At 40.8% G+C, this 18,684-nt stretch overlaps 1 protein-coding gene across 5 annotated transcripts; it reads right to left on the reverse strand.

The window, feature by feature from the left end:
* Positions 1–1,411: 1,411 nt before the first annotated feature.
* Positions 1,412–18,016, reverse strand: matk (megakaryocyte-associated tyrosine kinase). 5 transcript variants are annotated; one of them, XM_055940613.1, is made up of 15 exons: positions 17,729–18,016; positions 17,557–17,620; positions 16,431–16,493; positions 15,733–15,846; positions 15,265–15,380; positions 14,067–14,286; positions 7,868–7,961; positions 7,551–7,616; positions 7,320–7,419; positions 7,090–7,174; positions 6,797–6,870; positions 5,667–5,862; positions 5,127–5,213; positions 4,861–4,888; positions 1,412–3,515 (listed from the first exon to the last, which is right to left on the reverse strand). In XM_055940613.1, the coding sequence occupies exons 1-15, from the start codon at positions 17,740–17,742 to the stop codon at positions 3,382–3,384; spliced, it is 1,455 nt and encodes a 484-aa protein (XP_055796588.1). In that variant the 5' UTR covers positions 17,743–18,016; the 3' UTR covers positions 1,412–3,381. The 5 variants fall into 5 exon arrangements, with proteins under 5 accessions (XP_055796588.1, XP_055796587.1, XP_055796591.1 ...); XM_055940612.1 differs by lacking the exon at positions 4,861–4,888 and having other exon boundaries at positions 17,729–18,013; XM_055940616.1 differs by lacking the exon at positions 4,861–4,888 and having other exon boundaries at positions 16,431–16,458; positions 17,729–17,747.
* Between the last annotated feature and the right edge of the window lie 668 nt (positions 18,017–18,684).

The raw sequence follows: 18,684 nt of genomic DNA on the forward strand, positions 1-18,684 counted from the left end.
AGAAACAAAGCAAATCCACACAGGCCCTATGTGTGATGGGAGTGGATCTTGACTCGATCTGTACGGATGGACAGACAGCCAGAAAGACAAACACCTGATGAGTAACTCTGTCTGACTGAGGACTGGTTTTATGGGGTATAGGCCTACTACATTCATGGCAAATGAACTAAAAATTAAAAAATACGAGTATATTCCCTTCCAATAACGTGCAACTCCTCAGAGCCTGTACACAGTCAAACTACGGTCAGCTTTGTAATTCCTTACTAATATCAGCAATAGCATTCAATATTTCACATATTAAGCTCTGAGTCACAGGGCATATTGCTGGACAATTACAGTCCAAAACAAGCAGATACGGGTGATCTGGGATTTAATAAGCATTAAGCATTTTTCCTCTTTCCATCTCTCTCTCTCTCAGTTTCTCTCTGTCCTTCTCTATGAAAGAAAAATAACAAATAATATGTCACACAGGAAACCAAATAGGGGTGTGGAGTTATGTCACGCTGAGTGGCTCCCTCTATTACCACAAATATAAATAAGTGTAAGGACTCTTCCTTACAGAAGTTCATTCCATTAAAAAATAATAACAACATGTAACAGGTTGTGACTTAATATAATATCCTGCATTGCACAAATTCAACATACGTTAAACGATTTTGATATAAAAGCTCTACAGAGAAAGGGATACTTAGTCAGCTGCATAATGACAGTGAAAAGAAGGAAGCCTGTACAGAATAAAAATATTCCAATAAGGGAAGTTGTTTAACTGAATGTATTCAACCGAAATGTGTCTTCCGCATTTAACCCAACCCCTCAGAATCAGAGATGCGCAGGAAGTTGCCTTAATCTATGTCATCGGCGGCAGAACAGCCGATTTCTCCACCTTGCCGGCTCAGGGATATGAACCATCAACTTTTTGGTTACTGGCCCAACGCTCTTAACCGCTAAACTACACACCACCCTAAGCTTTTTCTTTAAGAAAATCAAGATGCATGAATGTATACTGTAGCCATTTAGAGGGTGTCTGTGTATTTTTGGCATTACTATCCTTGTGGGGACCAGAAGTCCTCACAAGGATAGTCAAACAAGGAAAATTCAGATAAGTGGGAACATTTCGCTGGTCCCCACCAAAGACATTAAAACCAGTAGATAGTGATAACACTGACGTTATCCAAGTATTCCTATGGAAAACTCCCGATGGCGCATGAAGCCGGAAGTATTTGAATTTGAAGCACGCCATATTGCTGAATGGGGCTGAAAAAGCATTGAACATTGAATATCACTTTGAGCATGATCAAGCTATTAATTACACTTTGGATGGTGTATCAATACACCCATTCACTACAAAGATACAGACGTCCTTCCTAACTCAGTTGCTGGAGAGGAAGGAAACCGCTCATGAGGCCAATGGTGACTTTAAAACAGTTGCAGAGTTTAATGGCTGTAATAGGAGAAAATTGAGGATGGATCAACAACATTAGTAGTGACTCCATAATGACAGTGAAAAGAAGGAAGCCTGTACAGAACAAAAATATTCCAAAAGGGGAAGTTGTATAACTGAATGCCTTAAACTGAAATGTGTCTTTCGCGTTTAACCCAACCCCTCTGAATCAGAGGTGCGGGGGCTGCCTTAATCGACATCCACGTCTTCGGCACCTGGGGAACAGTGGGTTAACTGCCTTGCTCAGGGGCAGAACGGCAGATTTTTACCTTGTCAGCTCGAGGATTCGATCCAGCAATCTTTTGGTTACTGGCCCAATGCTCTAACCACTATGGCTACCTGCCGCCCTGTTTTTTAGGATAAAAAATTAATGGAATAAAGCTAAGCACAGGCAAAATCCTACAGGAAAACCTGGTTCAGTCTGCTTTCCAACAGACACTGAGACAAATTCACCTTTCAGCAGGACAATAACCTAAAACACAATGCCAAATATACACTGGAGTTGCTTACCAAGATGACATTGAACATCCATGAGTGACCTAGTTCAAAATCTATGGCAAGACTTACAAATGGCTGTCTAGCAATGATCAACAACAAACTTGACAGAGCTTGAAGAATTTTTTAAAGAATAATGTGTAAAAATTGTTCAATCCAGGTGTACAAAGCTCTTACCCAGAAAGACTCACAATTGTAATTGCTGCCTAATGTGATTGTAACATGTATTAACTTAGGTGTGTGAATACTTATGTAAATTAGATACAATGGGCTCTAAATGTCAATTAAAATGTTATTTTTCACATGCGCCGAATACAACAAGTGTAGACAAATTCACTTATATGTGTATTAAAGTAGTTGAAAGTTAAGTATTTGGTCCCATATTCCTAGCACACAATAACTACATTAAGCCTGTGACTGTACACACTTGTTGGATGCATTTGCAGTTTGTTTTGGTTGTGTTTCAGATTATTTTGTGCCCAATAGAAATAAATGGTAAATAATGTATTGTGCCATTTTGGAGTCACTTTTATTGTAAATAAGAATATGTTTCTAAACACTTCTACATTAATATGAATGCTACCATGATTATTGATTATACTTATGCCTCTGTAACTTTCTCACTCATCATTATTCACGATTTATTCACGATTATCTGTAATCATGGTGAATTTGTCCCAAGACTTTTGGACCCCTAAAATGGTGGACTATGTACAAAAAGTGCTGTAATTTCTAAACAGTTCAAAATACCCTCAAATTAAAGCTGACAGTCTGCACTTTAACCTCATAGTCATTGTATCCTTTCAAATCCAAAGTGCTGAAGTACAGAGCCAAAATAACAACACATGTGTCATTGTCCCAATACTTTTGGAGCTCACTGTATTTCTGTACTTAATTTTCAAAACATTTGCAAAAATGTTAAAACATTTTTTTTCACTTTGTCATTATGGGGTAGTGTGTAGATGGGTGATAGTTTAAAAAAAATTCAGGCTTAACAACTAAATGTAGTCAAGGTATGAACACTTTCTGAAGGCACTACATAGTTTTGTTTTTGTACAGTTAGTTCTGATGGCTGGAGTTTATTTGTTGCAAAGATAATTTTCTTCAGACAGTGATTCTGCCATAGAGAAACCCATGTCCACATTTCACTGCTGTTTATAGTATGGAGTCATAGTGAGTGTGCATAAAGGCTCATTGATAATCTAAGAAAGATGTATGCTGCATGTCTCCTTCACAAAATCAGCCAATGTTCAGCCTCTTTATGAGCCACTACCATTAGATCCAGCCCTGACCAGCCTTCTGTTGGTTCTGGCTCACTTCAGGCCACCACTCCAGGCAGCTCTAAACAAAGAACAATAGTTATTTGAATAGTATTATTGAGGTGACCTCAGCAGGCAGGCCCAGGGCTGTGTTTGGTCAGCTCTCTCTCTATCTTCTCCTGTAGTTTATGAAAGGAGGGCCTTTTCTTGGGCTCGGCCTCCCAGCAGCCCCTCATCAGGGCGTAGACACTGTGGGGGCACTCCTCTGGAGCCTCCATACGGTAACCCTGCTCCACCCGCTCCTTCACCTCCTTCACAGACTGAGGGAGACGAGAAAGACAGAAAAAGAGATGGCACTTGAGATAATGCCACAATGCCCTTAATGGGTCGGTTCACTTTTTAATGGACATAAAATAAAAGGTCAAACATTCAGCCTACATACTGTATCTGTATGTTAATCACCTGGATTAAACAAGTACTGTACAACTCACTCATTCTAATTATATGGTTAGACACTAAGCATGCTTTAAGTCATTCTAGCTGATCCCCCCAGGCTGTCCCTATATCCCCCCCTGACCTACCAGGCAAACAGGGAGAGGGCTAGATGGGTACAAAGGATTGACAGTGAGACTCTGTGTCACAGGAGAGTGTAAGTACCATAATCCCCCCCACCCCCCCCACCCCATGTACAAACACAAAATATGCGCAAAGGAAGGCAAGTACACACACTCACACTCTCTCTCACACATCCCCACCCCTCCCCTTCGCTCTTCTTTTTGGCTGGCTGCCATCAGGAGCTGTTGCCTTAGAAACGCGGCCTATAAGCACTAATCCTGGTTTATCTCTGCTGTTATTACCTGGTTAGTGCCATTGCTTTGATTCTCTGCTTTACATACCTGTGGGGGGAGTAACAGACTCCCTACAAACAGATACAGCATGGAAAAAAGGGATATTAAGTATGGAGTAAATAAATAAATACACATGCCCTTCCGTTTCACTCCAGTTAACTGCCCTGCGATCACAGCAGAGTTTGTTAATCGGCGCTGCTTCACTAAGACTGAAGTGTGTCTCTTCAATTGAACACATATCGTGACAATGAGTCTCAATGAAAATATAGTGCTATATAAACATCGGTCTGGGCCAGATTACAGTATGTGACTCCATCTGACACCATGGGAAAGAAATAAAACCTACTCATGGGGTCCTCTACTGGTACAACATCATGACTACACATAGAAGAACCACATCTTATGAATGCTCAAATTTCACCCCTGACTCCTATTCAGGACAGATCAAATGAGTCCGGGGCAAATCCATGTTCTGACGCACTAACCTGCCTTTAATCTTAGGGGAAGTTTCCTTAGTTTCAGTACCATAAGTCTATCAGTGGATAAAGCACTGCTGACATAAACTGGATAATGGGTCATAGAGAGATAAGGGTCAAACAAACCCCATTTTTCATGACCTGCCCTAATAGATCAGGCTTTTTATGTAACCTGAGATTATGGTCATTTGGAGAGACGCACTGGTGCCAGGATGTCAATGGTGTTTTCAGTTAGTAAAAACTACTGGGTTGCCACTGATCAGCGGTAAGATAAGGGCACTGGACGCTGTAGCAGGCATCCTGAGAACAGCGTCAGTAAGCTTTACTGTACTGTGGCTCACCTCTCACGAGCGAAGACCTCTGGAACACCTGCTGAGAACAGAGGACCTTGCAGCTTCCATGAAGGACAGACAGCTATGGCATGCCATCATTCAGCGCATTGCACCACCATAATAAGCAAGTGAGCAACTGGGTCAGACTGCCTTGATAAGAATTTTCAAAGCAGCTGTTCATATTTTTGTCACACACTAATTTCTGTTGCATTGTTGTGCCAGTAACTCAGAACTATACATCACTGTTCATAAAGATCAGTGAAGTCAGGACTCACCATCTTGGGGTAGGGCTGTCGACCGTAGGAGAACGTCTCCCAGAGGAGAACACCATAGCTCCATACGTCTGACCGCGTGGAGAATTTCTATAGGACAATCACACATGACCACAAAAGCAATTCAATGACAAATTACAAAATTCCACTGATGACTGCTTGACATGATAGTTACTGTGTAATAGCCACATAGGCTTGGCAGGCTAAAAAAACAGACTCCAAACCTCATAGTTCACATACAATTCACATGAATTACACATACTGTTAAGTCTGTAAAGTAACCGAAAGCTTGAATCCCTTAGCCGAAAAATCTGTTGATGTGCCCTTGAGCAAGGCACTTAGTGCTAATTTCTCCCACACTCAGAAGGTGTCTCAAGGGGAGTTGGGATATGCGTGAAAAAACTTTTACAATTCACAGATTTGCATTAATACACACTTGTGAAATAGGACAGATAAGCACCCACCTAATTTATATTTTATTATAAACATGTCTGTACTGTAAGCATGATAAACACTAGATGTTAGAGGTAAACATGATCCTACCTCTTTCTTCAGGGCCTCAGGGGCTGTCCATTTGACTGGTAGTTTAGCGTTGTCCGAGGCCTTGTAGTCCACCTTGGTCAACCCAAAGTCACTGACTTTGGCCACGCCCTCGTTGGAGACCAGGATGTTACGGGCCGCTAGGTCTCTGTGAACCAACCTCTTAGACTCCAGGTACTCCATGCCCTCGCACACATCTCTGAACACACACATACACACATTCTTACTGAAATACACAGAAATGCACAACTAACCTATAAAGTTATATTAAATTATATACTCCGAGTCAATATTCATGTCATAAGAAGCAATTCCCTACAACCACGCCCACAAATTAGGTGAAACACATTCTTTCCCATTGACCGCAATTGTAAAAGAGCCAACTTCGTCGTCAATGTTTAGTTACAGTGCATTCGGAAAGTATTCAGACCTCTTGACTTTTTCCACATTTTGTTACATTACAGCCTTATTCTAAAATTGATTAAATTGTTGTTTTTCCCTCATCAATATACACACAATACCACATAATGACAAAGCAAAAACTGTGTTTTAGAAATGTTTGCAAATGTATTACAAATATACAACTGAAATATCACATTTACATAAGTATTCATGTAAATATGACATTTACATAAGTAAGGTATTTCATTTTTGTATTTTTATACATTTGCAAAAATTTCTAAAAAACTGTTTTCACTTTGTCATGATGAGGTATAGTGTGTAGATTGATGATAAAATACAATAATTAATACATTTTAGAATAAGGTTGTAACGTAACAAAATGTGGAAAAAGTCAAGAGGTCAGAATACTTTCAGAATGCACTGTATAGAGAAGTAACAAAACATGCTGAAAAGCTGCTGGGTTGTTCAATGTACATGTAATCAGGTCAAAATTCCAATCCTACGGTTGCCTTGGGAGCAGGTAATATTGAAAAGTAATCTTTAGACATGCTGCACTTTTCTTAAATGTAATTTTGTAATTGACTAAAACAAGCAGATAACAAGAAAATTCTGTTTGAAAAATGTCTTGGTTTTGCTGTGGGCCAATGGGGTAACCTAGGTTGATTTCCCCACAGGCAGGCGGGGCCACGAAGTTCTATCAAATACCACCTGGGACTGTGGTGGGGCCTCACAGTGCAAAACGTAGTAGCTGGCCAGTGCGAATGACAAAACGGCCCCTCGTCCGGAGGAAGTTCACCAGATTACCCTACAACACACAAATAATACAGTTGGATAACAGTTGTGTAATCTAAACTAGATTTGAGTAGATAGTCCTAATTGTTTGTTTGTTACAGATAATTGTTTTGCATCAACAAGCTGTTAGGGCTTGTCTCCTGGACTGAGATTAAGCCTACTCCTAGTCTGTTAGTTAGTCTTGATTGACTGTGATGACAGATTGACGGTACTGAAGTCACGGCAGCAGAACCTTGGCCATGAGCTCTGTGACGATGTGCAGTCCATTGTCTACGATCACCCCCAACAACCGCACCAGGTTCTTATGCTGCAGTTTCCTAGTGGAAAGTTCGTAATGAGATCCAAAACAATAAAATGAAAAAAATAAAGAAAGTAACAAAGGGATGAAGGAACAAAGGTCAGATAGTCGTTACTCCATTTAATGAAGTTAATTAAGAAACTGTGTCGCCACTCTGAACTCACGTCATAACAGTGGTCTCTTCTAAGAATGCCTGTGCCGTTACATCACATTTAATGTTCTTTACTGCCACCTTCTGGCCAATGTAGTCTCCTTCAAACACCGCTAGGGGACAACAAAACAAGAGCAAATTAAATCTGTAACAGAATCAGGGTTCAATTCAAGGTTACAATGGTTTACCGGCTTATTTATTTTTTTGAACACCACCGAAACAATTGAGGAAATTGTAGCCTCACCTCCAAACTCCCCCTCTCCGATACTCTCTCCCAAGGTCAGCTTCCTGATGTCCAGCAGCCACCCCGCTGTGACACACACAGAGATACCAATCTAAAACGGTATCTTTTTTTCTCTCTCTCACTTCTAAAGAAACAGGTAGCTTTTATATTTATCACTCACACTTCTAAAGAAAGTCACATTAACACCCCACCACCACATCCTCTCACAGACAGAATACCCTTATACCCTTCATCCCCCTCACCCAGGAAGGCACGGATCTCCGAGCCTTAAGGAGGCCAACTGACACATCATGAGAGTGTAAAGACCAAGCCCTTACTTTTAGACAGCTCCAACTCAGCTGACTTGGTGCCCTCCTTATCTTTGGGCTTCAGAAGTTTTGTGGCGATAGCTCCCTTGTGCTTGGAGTGGAACTGCAAAGATAGCCATTATTATTATTTTTATTAACCTTTATTTATACAGGGTGGGTCACCATTGAGACCAGGGTCTCATTTACAAGGGAGCCCTGTGAACATGAATATACACAATAAAATGTAACATAACATAATGTAAAATAACAATACCAATACAACAAGAATAATCAAATCTAACAGAACTCTCACATATCACCTCCCTTAAAACTTGATCTAAACTTTCCAATGGAGACCAGCGAGTCTAGCTTCAATGTGGCCTGAAGGCTATTCCATGAGCTTGGGGCATAAAAACTAAAAAGCATTTTTCCCCCAACTAAGTGGAGACCCGCGGGGCCTCCAGAACCATCCAGTCCAGAGAGCGGGTCAGCTTGTGACAGCTTACGGTATATTAAGAACAGAGAATTAACTATGCCGTCGTTGACACTTAAAAGGGTCGGTATGAGGCTTTGATGGCTTAGTTGGTTGCTAAACCTCACAACACCAGTAGAGCTGAGTCCTGTATGGGCAACATACAGTATACCGATTGTATGTACAGTATTTACTGTTAGTTATTCATTCTAAAACTATAACAATTAAGTACTGTCAAAAATAAACAGAATGATGGAAAGGGGAACTGTACACAACAAATGCATTTTTACAAATCCAATAGTCCTGCGTGTCAGGAAGCAGCTGGATTCTCCCTTTATTTTCTCACAAGAGTAAGTCAGCGATATGAGTCAGGACTAAAGACATCTGTGCTCCACAGATAAGGGAGTGGTGAGGCATCTTTAGCCTTTACAGTCACCCGTATCTCCAAACTCCCTAATGACTGTGCTTCCAATAGCTCGGAAACTCACTGGCACAACATAGATAAACCTTAAAAGGTCTGCTAAGACCTTTCTTTTAAACTGTAAGCAATTAATGACAGTTACTTTCTATGGGTGACAGTTTGCTATGGTTAGATTCAAATAAAATTCTGAGTGATTATTTTTCCATATAGAGGCTGATTATGAACATTAGCTCCTCAGTATAAAGATGTAGGCAAGGAAATCTTGTATTTTCATACACTCACCTTTTAAATGTGACTCTACTATACTACCCTACCAAGCAAAAAGGCAGTAACTGCTCATTTCTTCAAAAATGTCATTTTTGCTACATTAAATACATGCTTAAATATAATGTGCCCCCCCCAACCCCTCTTTCTGTTTACATTATATGCTTAGTCACTTTAACTATACATTCATGTGCATACTACCTCAATTAGCCCGACTAACCAGTGCCCCCGCGCATTGGCTACCCGGACTATCTGCATTGTGTCCTGCCACCCACCACCCGCCAACCCCTCTTTTACGCTACTGCTACTCTCTGTTTATAATATATACCTAGTCACTTTAACCATACCTACATGTACATACTACCTCAATCAGCCAGACTAACCGGTGCCTGTATATAGCCTTACTACTGTTATAGCCTCGCTACTGTTATTTTTCCAACTTAAAAATTGCACTGTTGGTTAGAGCCTGTATGTAAGCATTTCACTGTAAGGTCTACACCTGTTGTATTCGGCGCACGTGACAAATAAACTTTGATTTGGACAAGTATCCTGCCTCTATTGTATTGTGTTTTGGAGAAAATGGGGGTCATGTTAGCAGTAACTGCATGTGTGAAGCATACTGTGAAGCCAAGGTAAATAAAAGTCCTTTTTCTCAGTTCCACACTATGAGCGGTTACTGCCTTTTTGCTTGGTAGGGCAGTGTATACCCTAGCATTTTTTATTTGAGATCAAATGTTTACTATGAGGCCGATGTGAGTAAGAACTTTAAACAAGTTAAACACATTCGCAAGGCTGTGGGGCCAGAATGAATACCAGAGCGCTTAATCAGAGCATGCGCTGACCAGCTGGCAAGTGTGTTCACTGACATTTTCAACCTATCCCTAATCCGGTTTGTAATACCAACTTGTTTCAAGCAGACCAGCATAGTCCTCATGCCCAAGAATGCCAAGGTAACCTGTCTCTAGTAAATGAATATCACCCTGTAGTATTCACATCTATAGCCATGAAATGCTTTGAAAGGCTGGTCATGGCTCACATCAACACCATCATCCCTGACAACCTGGACCCACTCTAATTTGCATACTGCCGTAACAGATAGAATAGAATAAAACTTTATTGGACATTTTTCTTTGGCATCACCTTCATTAAAATAATCACATACACATTCATTCTCACATCATACACATTTAAACCAGTCAGTCCATCATGTTGCATACACTAACAACATAGAGGACATTAATACATTCCCTCACAAACGTCCACTGTCCCAACTGCACTAGATACAATTTATTTTGTACTTAGTAGTCCAAAAGCACAAGGAACGAATGAATGTTTGAACACGTTCTTCTTGGCCATGGGCATTCTGAAGCGCCAGCCAGAGGGAAGCCACAGATGACGCAATCTCTTTTGCATTCCACACTGCCCTCACCCACCCGGACAAAAGGAATACCTACGTAAGAATGCTGCTCATTGACTAAGCCTCAGCATTCAACACCATAGTCCCCTCCAAGCTCATCAACAAGCTCAGGACCATGGGACTGAACATCTTCGTCTTCAACTGGATCCTGGAATTCCTGAGGGGCCGCCCCCAGGCGGTGAGGGTAGGCAACAACTCACCCCCCACGCTGACCATCAACATGGCGGCCCCTCAGGGGTGTGTGCTTAGTCTCCTCCTGTACTCCCTTTTCACCCACGGCTGCATGGCCACGCACGACTCAAACACCATCATCAAGTTTGAGACGACACGACGATGGTAGGACTGATCACTGACAATGATGAGGCAGCCTATAGGGAGGAGGTCAGTAACCTGGCAGTGTGGTGCCAGGACAACAACCTCTTCCTCAACATCAGCAAGACATGCCGCTGATTGTGGACTACAGGAAACAGAGGGGCATACACACCCCCATCCTCATCGATGGGGCTGTAGTGGAACGGATCGAGAGCGTCATGTTCCTCTGTGTCCACATCACTAAGGAATTAACATGGTCCACACACACCCACACAGTTGTGAAGAGGGCACGACAATGCCTCTTCCACCTCAGGAGGATGAAAAGACTTTGCATGGTCCTCAGATCCTCAAAAAGTTATACAGCTGCACCATTGAGAGCAAATTGACCGGCTGCATCACCACTTGGTACGGCAATGGCAAGGCACCCGCTACAGAGGGTGGTGAGTACGGCCCAGTACATCCCTGGGGCCGAACCTCCTACCATCCAGGACCTCTATACCAGGTGGTGTCAGAGGAAGGCCCAAAAAAGTGTCAAAGACTCCAGCCACCCAAGTCATAGACTGTTCTCTCTGCCAAGTCTGGAACCAACAAGACACTGAACAGCTTCTGCCCCCAAGCCATTAGACTGCTAAACAAGACTGCTAAATAGCTCATCAAATGGCTACCCAAACTACCTGCATTGACCCTTTTTTTTGCTCAGACTCTATGCACACACACACTGGACTCTACACACACACACACAAAACATGTGCACACATGCTTACTGACGCCACACACACACACTCTCACAGTCACCACATACGCTGCTGCTACTGTCTATTATCTATCCTGTTGTCTAGTCACTTTACACCTACCTACACTGAGTATGCAAAACATTAAGGACACCTGCTCTTTCCATGAAATAGACTGAAAGTTATGAACCATAATTGATGTCACTTCTTAAATCCACTTTAAATCAGTGTAGATGAAAGGTAGGAGAGAGGTTAAAGAAGGATTTTAAGCCTTGAGACACGGATTATATATGTGTGCCATTCAGAGAGTGAATGGGCAAGACAAAATATTTAAGTATCTTTGAACGGGGTATGGTAGTATCTGTCAGGCGCACCGGTTTGTGTCGAGAACTGCAACGCTTCTGGGTTTTTCATGCTCAACAGTTTCCCGTGTGTATCAAGAATGGTTCACCACCCAAAGGACATCCAGCCAACTTGACACAACTGTGGGAATCATAAGAGTCAACATGGGCCAGCATCTCTGTGGAATGCTTTTGGCACTTTGTAGAGTCCATGCCCCGACGAGTTGAGTCTGTTCTAAGGGCAAAAAAGGGGGGTGCAACTAAATATTAGGAAGGTGTTCCTAATGTTTGGTATACTCCTTGTATATGTACATAGCTAATTCAATTACCTGGTAGCCCTGCACATCGACTCGGTACTGGTACTCACTGTATATACAGTTGAAGTCGGAAGTTTACATACACTTAAGTTGGAGTCATTAAAACTCATTTTTCAACCACTCCACAAATTTCTTGTTAACAAACTATAGTTTTGGCAAGTCGGTTAGGACATCTACTTTGTGGATGACACAAGTAATTTTTCCAACAATTGTTTACAGACAGATTATTTCACTTATAATTCACTGTATCACAAGTTTACATACACTAAATTGACTGTGCCTTTAAACAGCTCGGGAAAAATCTAGAAAATGATGTCATGGCTTTAGAAGGTTCTAATAGGCTAATAGACATCATTTGAGTCAACTGGAGGTGTATCTGTGGATGTATTTCAAGGCCTACCGTCAAACTCATTGCCTCTTTGCTTGACATCATAGGAAAATCAAAAGAAATCAGCCAAGACCTCAGAAAAAGAATTGTAGACCTCTACAAGTCTGGTTCAACCTTGGGAGCAATTTCCAGATGCCTGAAGGTACCATGTTCATCTGTACAAACAATAGTGTGCAAGTATAAACAACATGGGACCATGCAGCCATCATCCCACTCAGGAAGGAGACGTGTTCTGTCTCCTAGAGATGAACGTACTTTGGTGCGAAAAGTGCAAATCAATACCAGAACAACAGCAAAGGATCTTGTGAAGATGCTGGAGGAAACAGGTACATAAGTATCTATATTCACTGTAAAATGAGTCCTATATCGACATAACCTGAAAGGCCACTCAGCAAGGAAGAAGCCACTGCTCCAAAACCGCCATAAAAAAGCCACACTACGGTTTGCAACTGCACATGGGGACAGAGTGACGACCGTTATGTTTGGAGGAAAAAGGGGGAGGCTTCAAGCCGAAAAACACCATCCCAACCGTGAAGCACGGTGGCAGCATGATGTTGTGGGGGTGCTTTGCTGCAGGAGGGACTGATGCACTTCACAAAATAGATGGCATCATGAGGAGGAAAATTATGTGGATAAATTGAAGCAACATCTCAAGACATCAGTCAGGAACTTAAAGCTTGGTCGCAAATGGGTCTTCCAAATGGACAATGACCCCAAGCATACTTCCAAAGTTGTGACAAAATGGCTTAAGGACAACAAAGTCCAGGTATTGGAGTGGCCATCACAAAGCCTTGACCTCAATCCTATAGAAAATCTGTGGGCAGAACTGAAAAAGCGTGTGCGTGCAAGTATGCCTACAAACCTGACTCAGTTACACCAGCTCTGTCAGGAGGAATGGGTCAACATTCACCCAACTTATTGTGGGAAGCTTGTGGAAGGCTACCCGAAACGTTTGACCCAAGTTAAACAATTTAAAGGCAATGCTACCAAATACTAATTGAGTGTATGTAAACTTCTGACCCACTGGGAATGTGATAAAAGAAATAAAAGCTGAAATAAATAATTCTCTCTACTATTATTCTGACATTTCACATTCTTAAAATAAAGTGGTGATCCTAACTGGCCTAAAGACAGGGAATTTTTACTAGGATTAAATGTCAGGAATTGTGAAAAACTGAGGTTAAATGTATTTGGTGTGTGTGTAAGCTTCCAACTTCAACTGCAGCCATATTTTTTTTTACTCGTTATTTTTATTCAATCTGCATTGTTGGAAAAGTAAGTAAGCATTTCACTGTTAGTCTACACCTGTTGTTTACGAGGCATGTGACAAATACAATTTGATTTGATAGTACAGAATGTCACCTTTGTGGGTATTTTTATACATATCTGTTTTACCTTTTAGAAATGAAAGCCCTCCATGTATCTAGTCCCCCCCATTTGAAGAAGTCATAAATATTTGGACAAATTCACTTAGTGTATTAAAGTAGAAAAAAGTTTAGTATTTGTTCCCATATTCCTAGCCCTCATATTACTACAAACTAAATAACAAATCTATCTCCGCCTCACCTCTATCATGTCTATGAGGTTGTAGAAGTACTGGGTGTTGTCGATGGTCAGTTTCCTGTGCTGGTACATGACTCGGTAGTGGATGACCTGGCTGGAGTAGCCGACACAGAGCACATAGTCACCAGGGTGGCGGATGGACTCCCGCACCAGGAACAGGCCATCCTCTACAGGCCGCAGCTTGGACACCGCCTCGGGACCTGAGATCTTCCCATGGAACCAGCTGACATGGACCAAAAAATTATTAGTAAAAGCAATTAATAAAGAGACATTCCACAAAGTGTATTGCACAGGGCTAAGGATTTTGTTCTGGTCAAGTCACGTGTCCAGGAAATCACCTGGCCCTAGCTATATAAAACCCTCTTAGGCCTTACTCCCCCCTATCTGAGATATTTACTGCAGCCTTCATCCTCCACATACAACACCCATTCTGCCAGTCACGTTCTTTTAATGGTCCCCAAAGCACACACATCCCTGGGTCGCACGTCTTTTCAGTTTGCTACAGCTAGTGACTGGAACAACCTGCAACAAATACTCAAACTGGACAGTTATCTCAAACTCTTCATTCAAAGACTCAATCATGGACACTCTTACTGACAGTTATGGCTTCTTTGCATGATGTATTGTTGTCTCTACCTTCTTGCCCATTGTGCTATTGTCTGTGCCCAATAATGTTTGTACGATGTTTTGTGCTGCTACCATGTTGTGCTGCTGCCATGTCGTGTTGCTACCATGTTGTTGTCATGTTGTGTTGCTACCATGCTATGTTGTTGTCATAGGTCTCTCTTTATGTAGTGTTGTCTCTCTACTCGTGATGTGTGTTTTGTCCTGTATTTAAAAAATAAAACAAATGTAATCCCCGCAGGAGGCCTTTTGCCAGGCCGTTATTATAAATAAGAATTTGTTCTTAACTGACTTGCCTAGTTGAATAAAGGTTAAATATATATATATATATATATATATATATATATTTTTTAAATAGCTCTTAGCTTACATAACTGGGAAAAAAAATCCCCATCTAAATTATGAGGAAGTGTACATATCAGTCCTTCAGTAGAAGACAGTGTGGATATTATGGAGAAGAACAAAAAGGGAAACAGAAAAAAACACAAATTCCTAAATGGCACAATATACATGGTCTTATGACTGGGGATAAAGGAAAAATAATGAAATCCAGACTGATAGCCTTAAATAGACTTACGGCATGAGACTGAGACTGGGGTCGACACGAATGGCCTCTCGCTCTCGCATGTTGGTGACAGAGATGAGTCCTTCCTCTCCTGTGGTGTTGTGTCTGGCCTTGTAATGTTCTTTCCCCTAGAAAACAGCACCAGAACAGCTTTCAGTAGAATCATGCAAATAGATACATGTTCAGCTCAATTATATTTATAGAGCCCCCACCAAAGATCATGGGCATGTTTTAATTTTAATTTTAGAAAAGTACATTGTAAATTGTGTGCTTACATTTGTAAACCATCACATATCTCTTTTATGTGTGGGAATACTTTGGAATAGATTATCTAAATAAAAATATCATGGAGCTTATTTGCTGGTGTTTTTACAGTCTTTTTTTTGCTCAGAAAACTTGTGAGGCAAAATAAAATCGCCTGCGTGCCAAATTCGGACGGTTGCCGCAAGTTAGGGAACCCTGCTATAAATCATTACATACTGTTCCTGTTCTCATAATAGTGAGGATGTCTCCTTTGCGATAGGCCAGTTCACCAGTTTTGGGCTGGCTGTGGTCACTCTTGGCAACACATTGTGTGCCGAACACCAAACACTTCTGTAAGAGAGAGGTCAAAAATGCAAAGGCTTGTGACAGAACTTTGACATTTACAGCATCGGTTGGTTCAAAATTTTAAAATTAGGACATTTCTCTGAAATGTGTACACTACATTTAACAAACATTATAAACTGGGTGGTTTGAACCCTGAATGCTGATTGGCTGACAGCCGTGGTATATCAGACCGTATACCACAGGTATGGCAAAACATGTATTTTTACTGCCCCACTTACATTGGTAACCAGTTTATAATAGCAATAAGGCACCTTGGGGGTTTGTGGTATATGGCCAATATACAGTACCACGGCTAAGGGCTGTGTCCAGGCCCTCCGCGATGCGTCGTACTTAAGAATAGCCCTTAGCCGTGGTATATTGGCCATATACCACACCTCCTCGTGCCTTATTACTTAATTATAGTTCAGACACTGGTGATTGTACATTATGAATTACGATAAAAAGTTATTTCTCAGGCGGTAATGAATCACACTTATAACAGATAAACAAGCTAGTGTCCTGACAGAAAGATGGCTTTTATCTCCCAGTGAGTGACCCTGTAGTGACCGGAACATGGAATGGATACATACCGTTGCCATCCTCAAGATTGGAATATGCCTGGGTGGATGTAAATTCAAAAGTAAAGAGAACACCTGTTTAAGGAGAGCACATTATGCAAAACATCATATGGAAAACTTTCATCACAAGTCTAGCAATAATAGTAGGCTAAATAAACAATATGTTATTTAAGAGTAACAGTAGCCTCCCACTGGGCAAAAACTGGTTGAATGAACGTTGTTTCCATGTCATATTTTTTTGTTGAATTTTTTGTATCGTGATGACCTTGAATCAACGTGGGAAACTGATTGGATTTGCAAAAGGTCATCAAAGTAAGGGCATTTTGTTATTCACACAATTTTTTATCTAAATGCAGTGTGTCATGGTGACATTTTTTGCAGTGGTGGAAAAAGTACCCAATTGTCATACTTGAGTAAAAGTAAAAGATACCTTAATAGAAAATTACTCAAGTAAAAGTCACCCAGTAAAATACTACTTGAGTAAAAGTTTAAAAGTATTTGGTGTTAAATATACTTAAGTATCAAAAGTATCAATCATTTCAAATTCCCTATATTAAGCAAACCAGACGGCACCATTTTCTTGTTTTATTATTTACGGTTAACCAAGGGCACACTCCAACACTCAGGCATAACTTACAAACGAAGCATTTGTGCTTAATGAGTCCGCAAGATCAGAGGCAATAGAGGACCAGGGATGTTCTCTTGATAAGTGCATGAAATTGACAATTTCATGCACTTATAAAAAGTGTGAGTAAAAAGTACATTATTTTCTTTAGGAATGTAACGTTAGTGAAGTAAAAGTAGTTGTCAAAAATATAAATAGTAAAAGTAGATACCCCAAAAAATGAGTTAAGTAGTACTTTAAAGTATTTTTACTTAAGTACTTTTCACCACTGATTTTTTGTTAATTTCACGTAGTTGACAGCGCAACCAAAACTAGACATTGAAGAAACGTCTGTGCAGTGGGCTACCACTGCTCATTTCCCTGTCATTAAAATATATATATTCCTGAAAAAAATAAGCCCTTTTGAAGGATCAGTTCAATATAATTATTCAAAGAAAGGAAAAAACAAAGTAGGCAACAGCATTAACAGACGACTGAGGGCGGGGCATCATATGGCAGTGGCAGTCAGTATACCTGTGGCTCAGCAATGTAGCAAAATGTAGCCTGATATGGTCCAAGGACAGACGTGATCTGAGCGCTAAGAGGATACAGGTATTTGGTGACCAGTCAATAGACACATGAACTAACACTATTTCCTGACAATGAGAACAGTTGAAGCCATAACACAGCTGAAACGGTCACTTACCTATAACGCTGCATTTGTACGACCTGTTACATTTGTCATTGCAGTTTCGAGTGGGTAACCAATTGCTGCGATTAATTACAGGCTATTCCGTAAAAAAGGAAATCGAGGTAGAGATAACCGCTTACTTCTTCCTTAGAAGGTTAGACGTCAAGAACGGAAAAGGTTAAGCAGACGCATCTTCGAATACTAGACAGCGCTTCATACGCTATTATTCATCATCACTCACAATAGCCCATCTCATCGCCTCCTTTCCAATCATGAATATTCAATAAGCCAGAGGGGTGTGCTAGGATATGTGGAAGCCCTGACAATTTTTTCAGTGACATGACTGGCAACACATTTTAAAAGGTGCGTGGGGCGTCAGTTCTGTCAAAAATAATCAATTATTCATTCACACAATGAGAAAAGTATATCTACATGAGTTAAGTCTTTAATATTCATCCTTGGTTTTAGGCAGCACTACAAAGACGTTCAAATAATATTACAGCAACGTTAACTCTCCTTTTAACAAAACAAAGTTGATTGCAACATGATCCAAAGACAAACAAGTTAATTAAAATGGGTATTGTGAAGATGCTCTTTAAAAATAAAATCAACATCAAAAGCCGTTTTGTTTTACAAAAACCTTAATACAAAGATATCTGCATTTTTCCTCATTCATCACAATGATAAGATGTTAAAAATATTGCATGATACAGTATTGATTTATTACAATGTTCCCCTTTTAGAACTGTCAGTCCATATATATTGGCATATCATTCCTCCTCACCTCTCCACCTGATGTGTGGTGAGCATTCTGGCGCAAATCGGTTACTGTGCATCACCCAAGTGGGTGTCACACATTGGTTGTGGATGAGGTGAGCTTCCCCCTAACTACAGTTGAAGTCGGAAGTTTACATACATTTAGGTTGGAGTCATTAAAACTAGTTTTTCAATCACTCCACAACTTTCTTGTG

Source organism: Salvelinus fontinalis, chromosome 12 (genome assembly GCF_029448725.1).
Source record: "Salvelinus fontinalis isolate EN_2023a chromosome 12, ASM2944872v1, whole genome shotgun sequence".
Classification (NCBI taxonomy): domain Eukaryota; kingdom Metazoa; phylum Chordata; class Actinopteri; order Salmoniformes; family Salmonidae; genus Salvelinus; species Salvelinus fontinalis.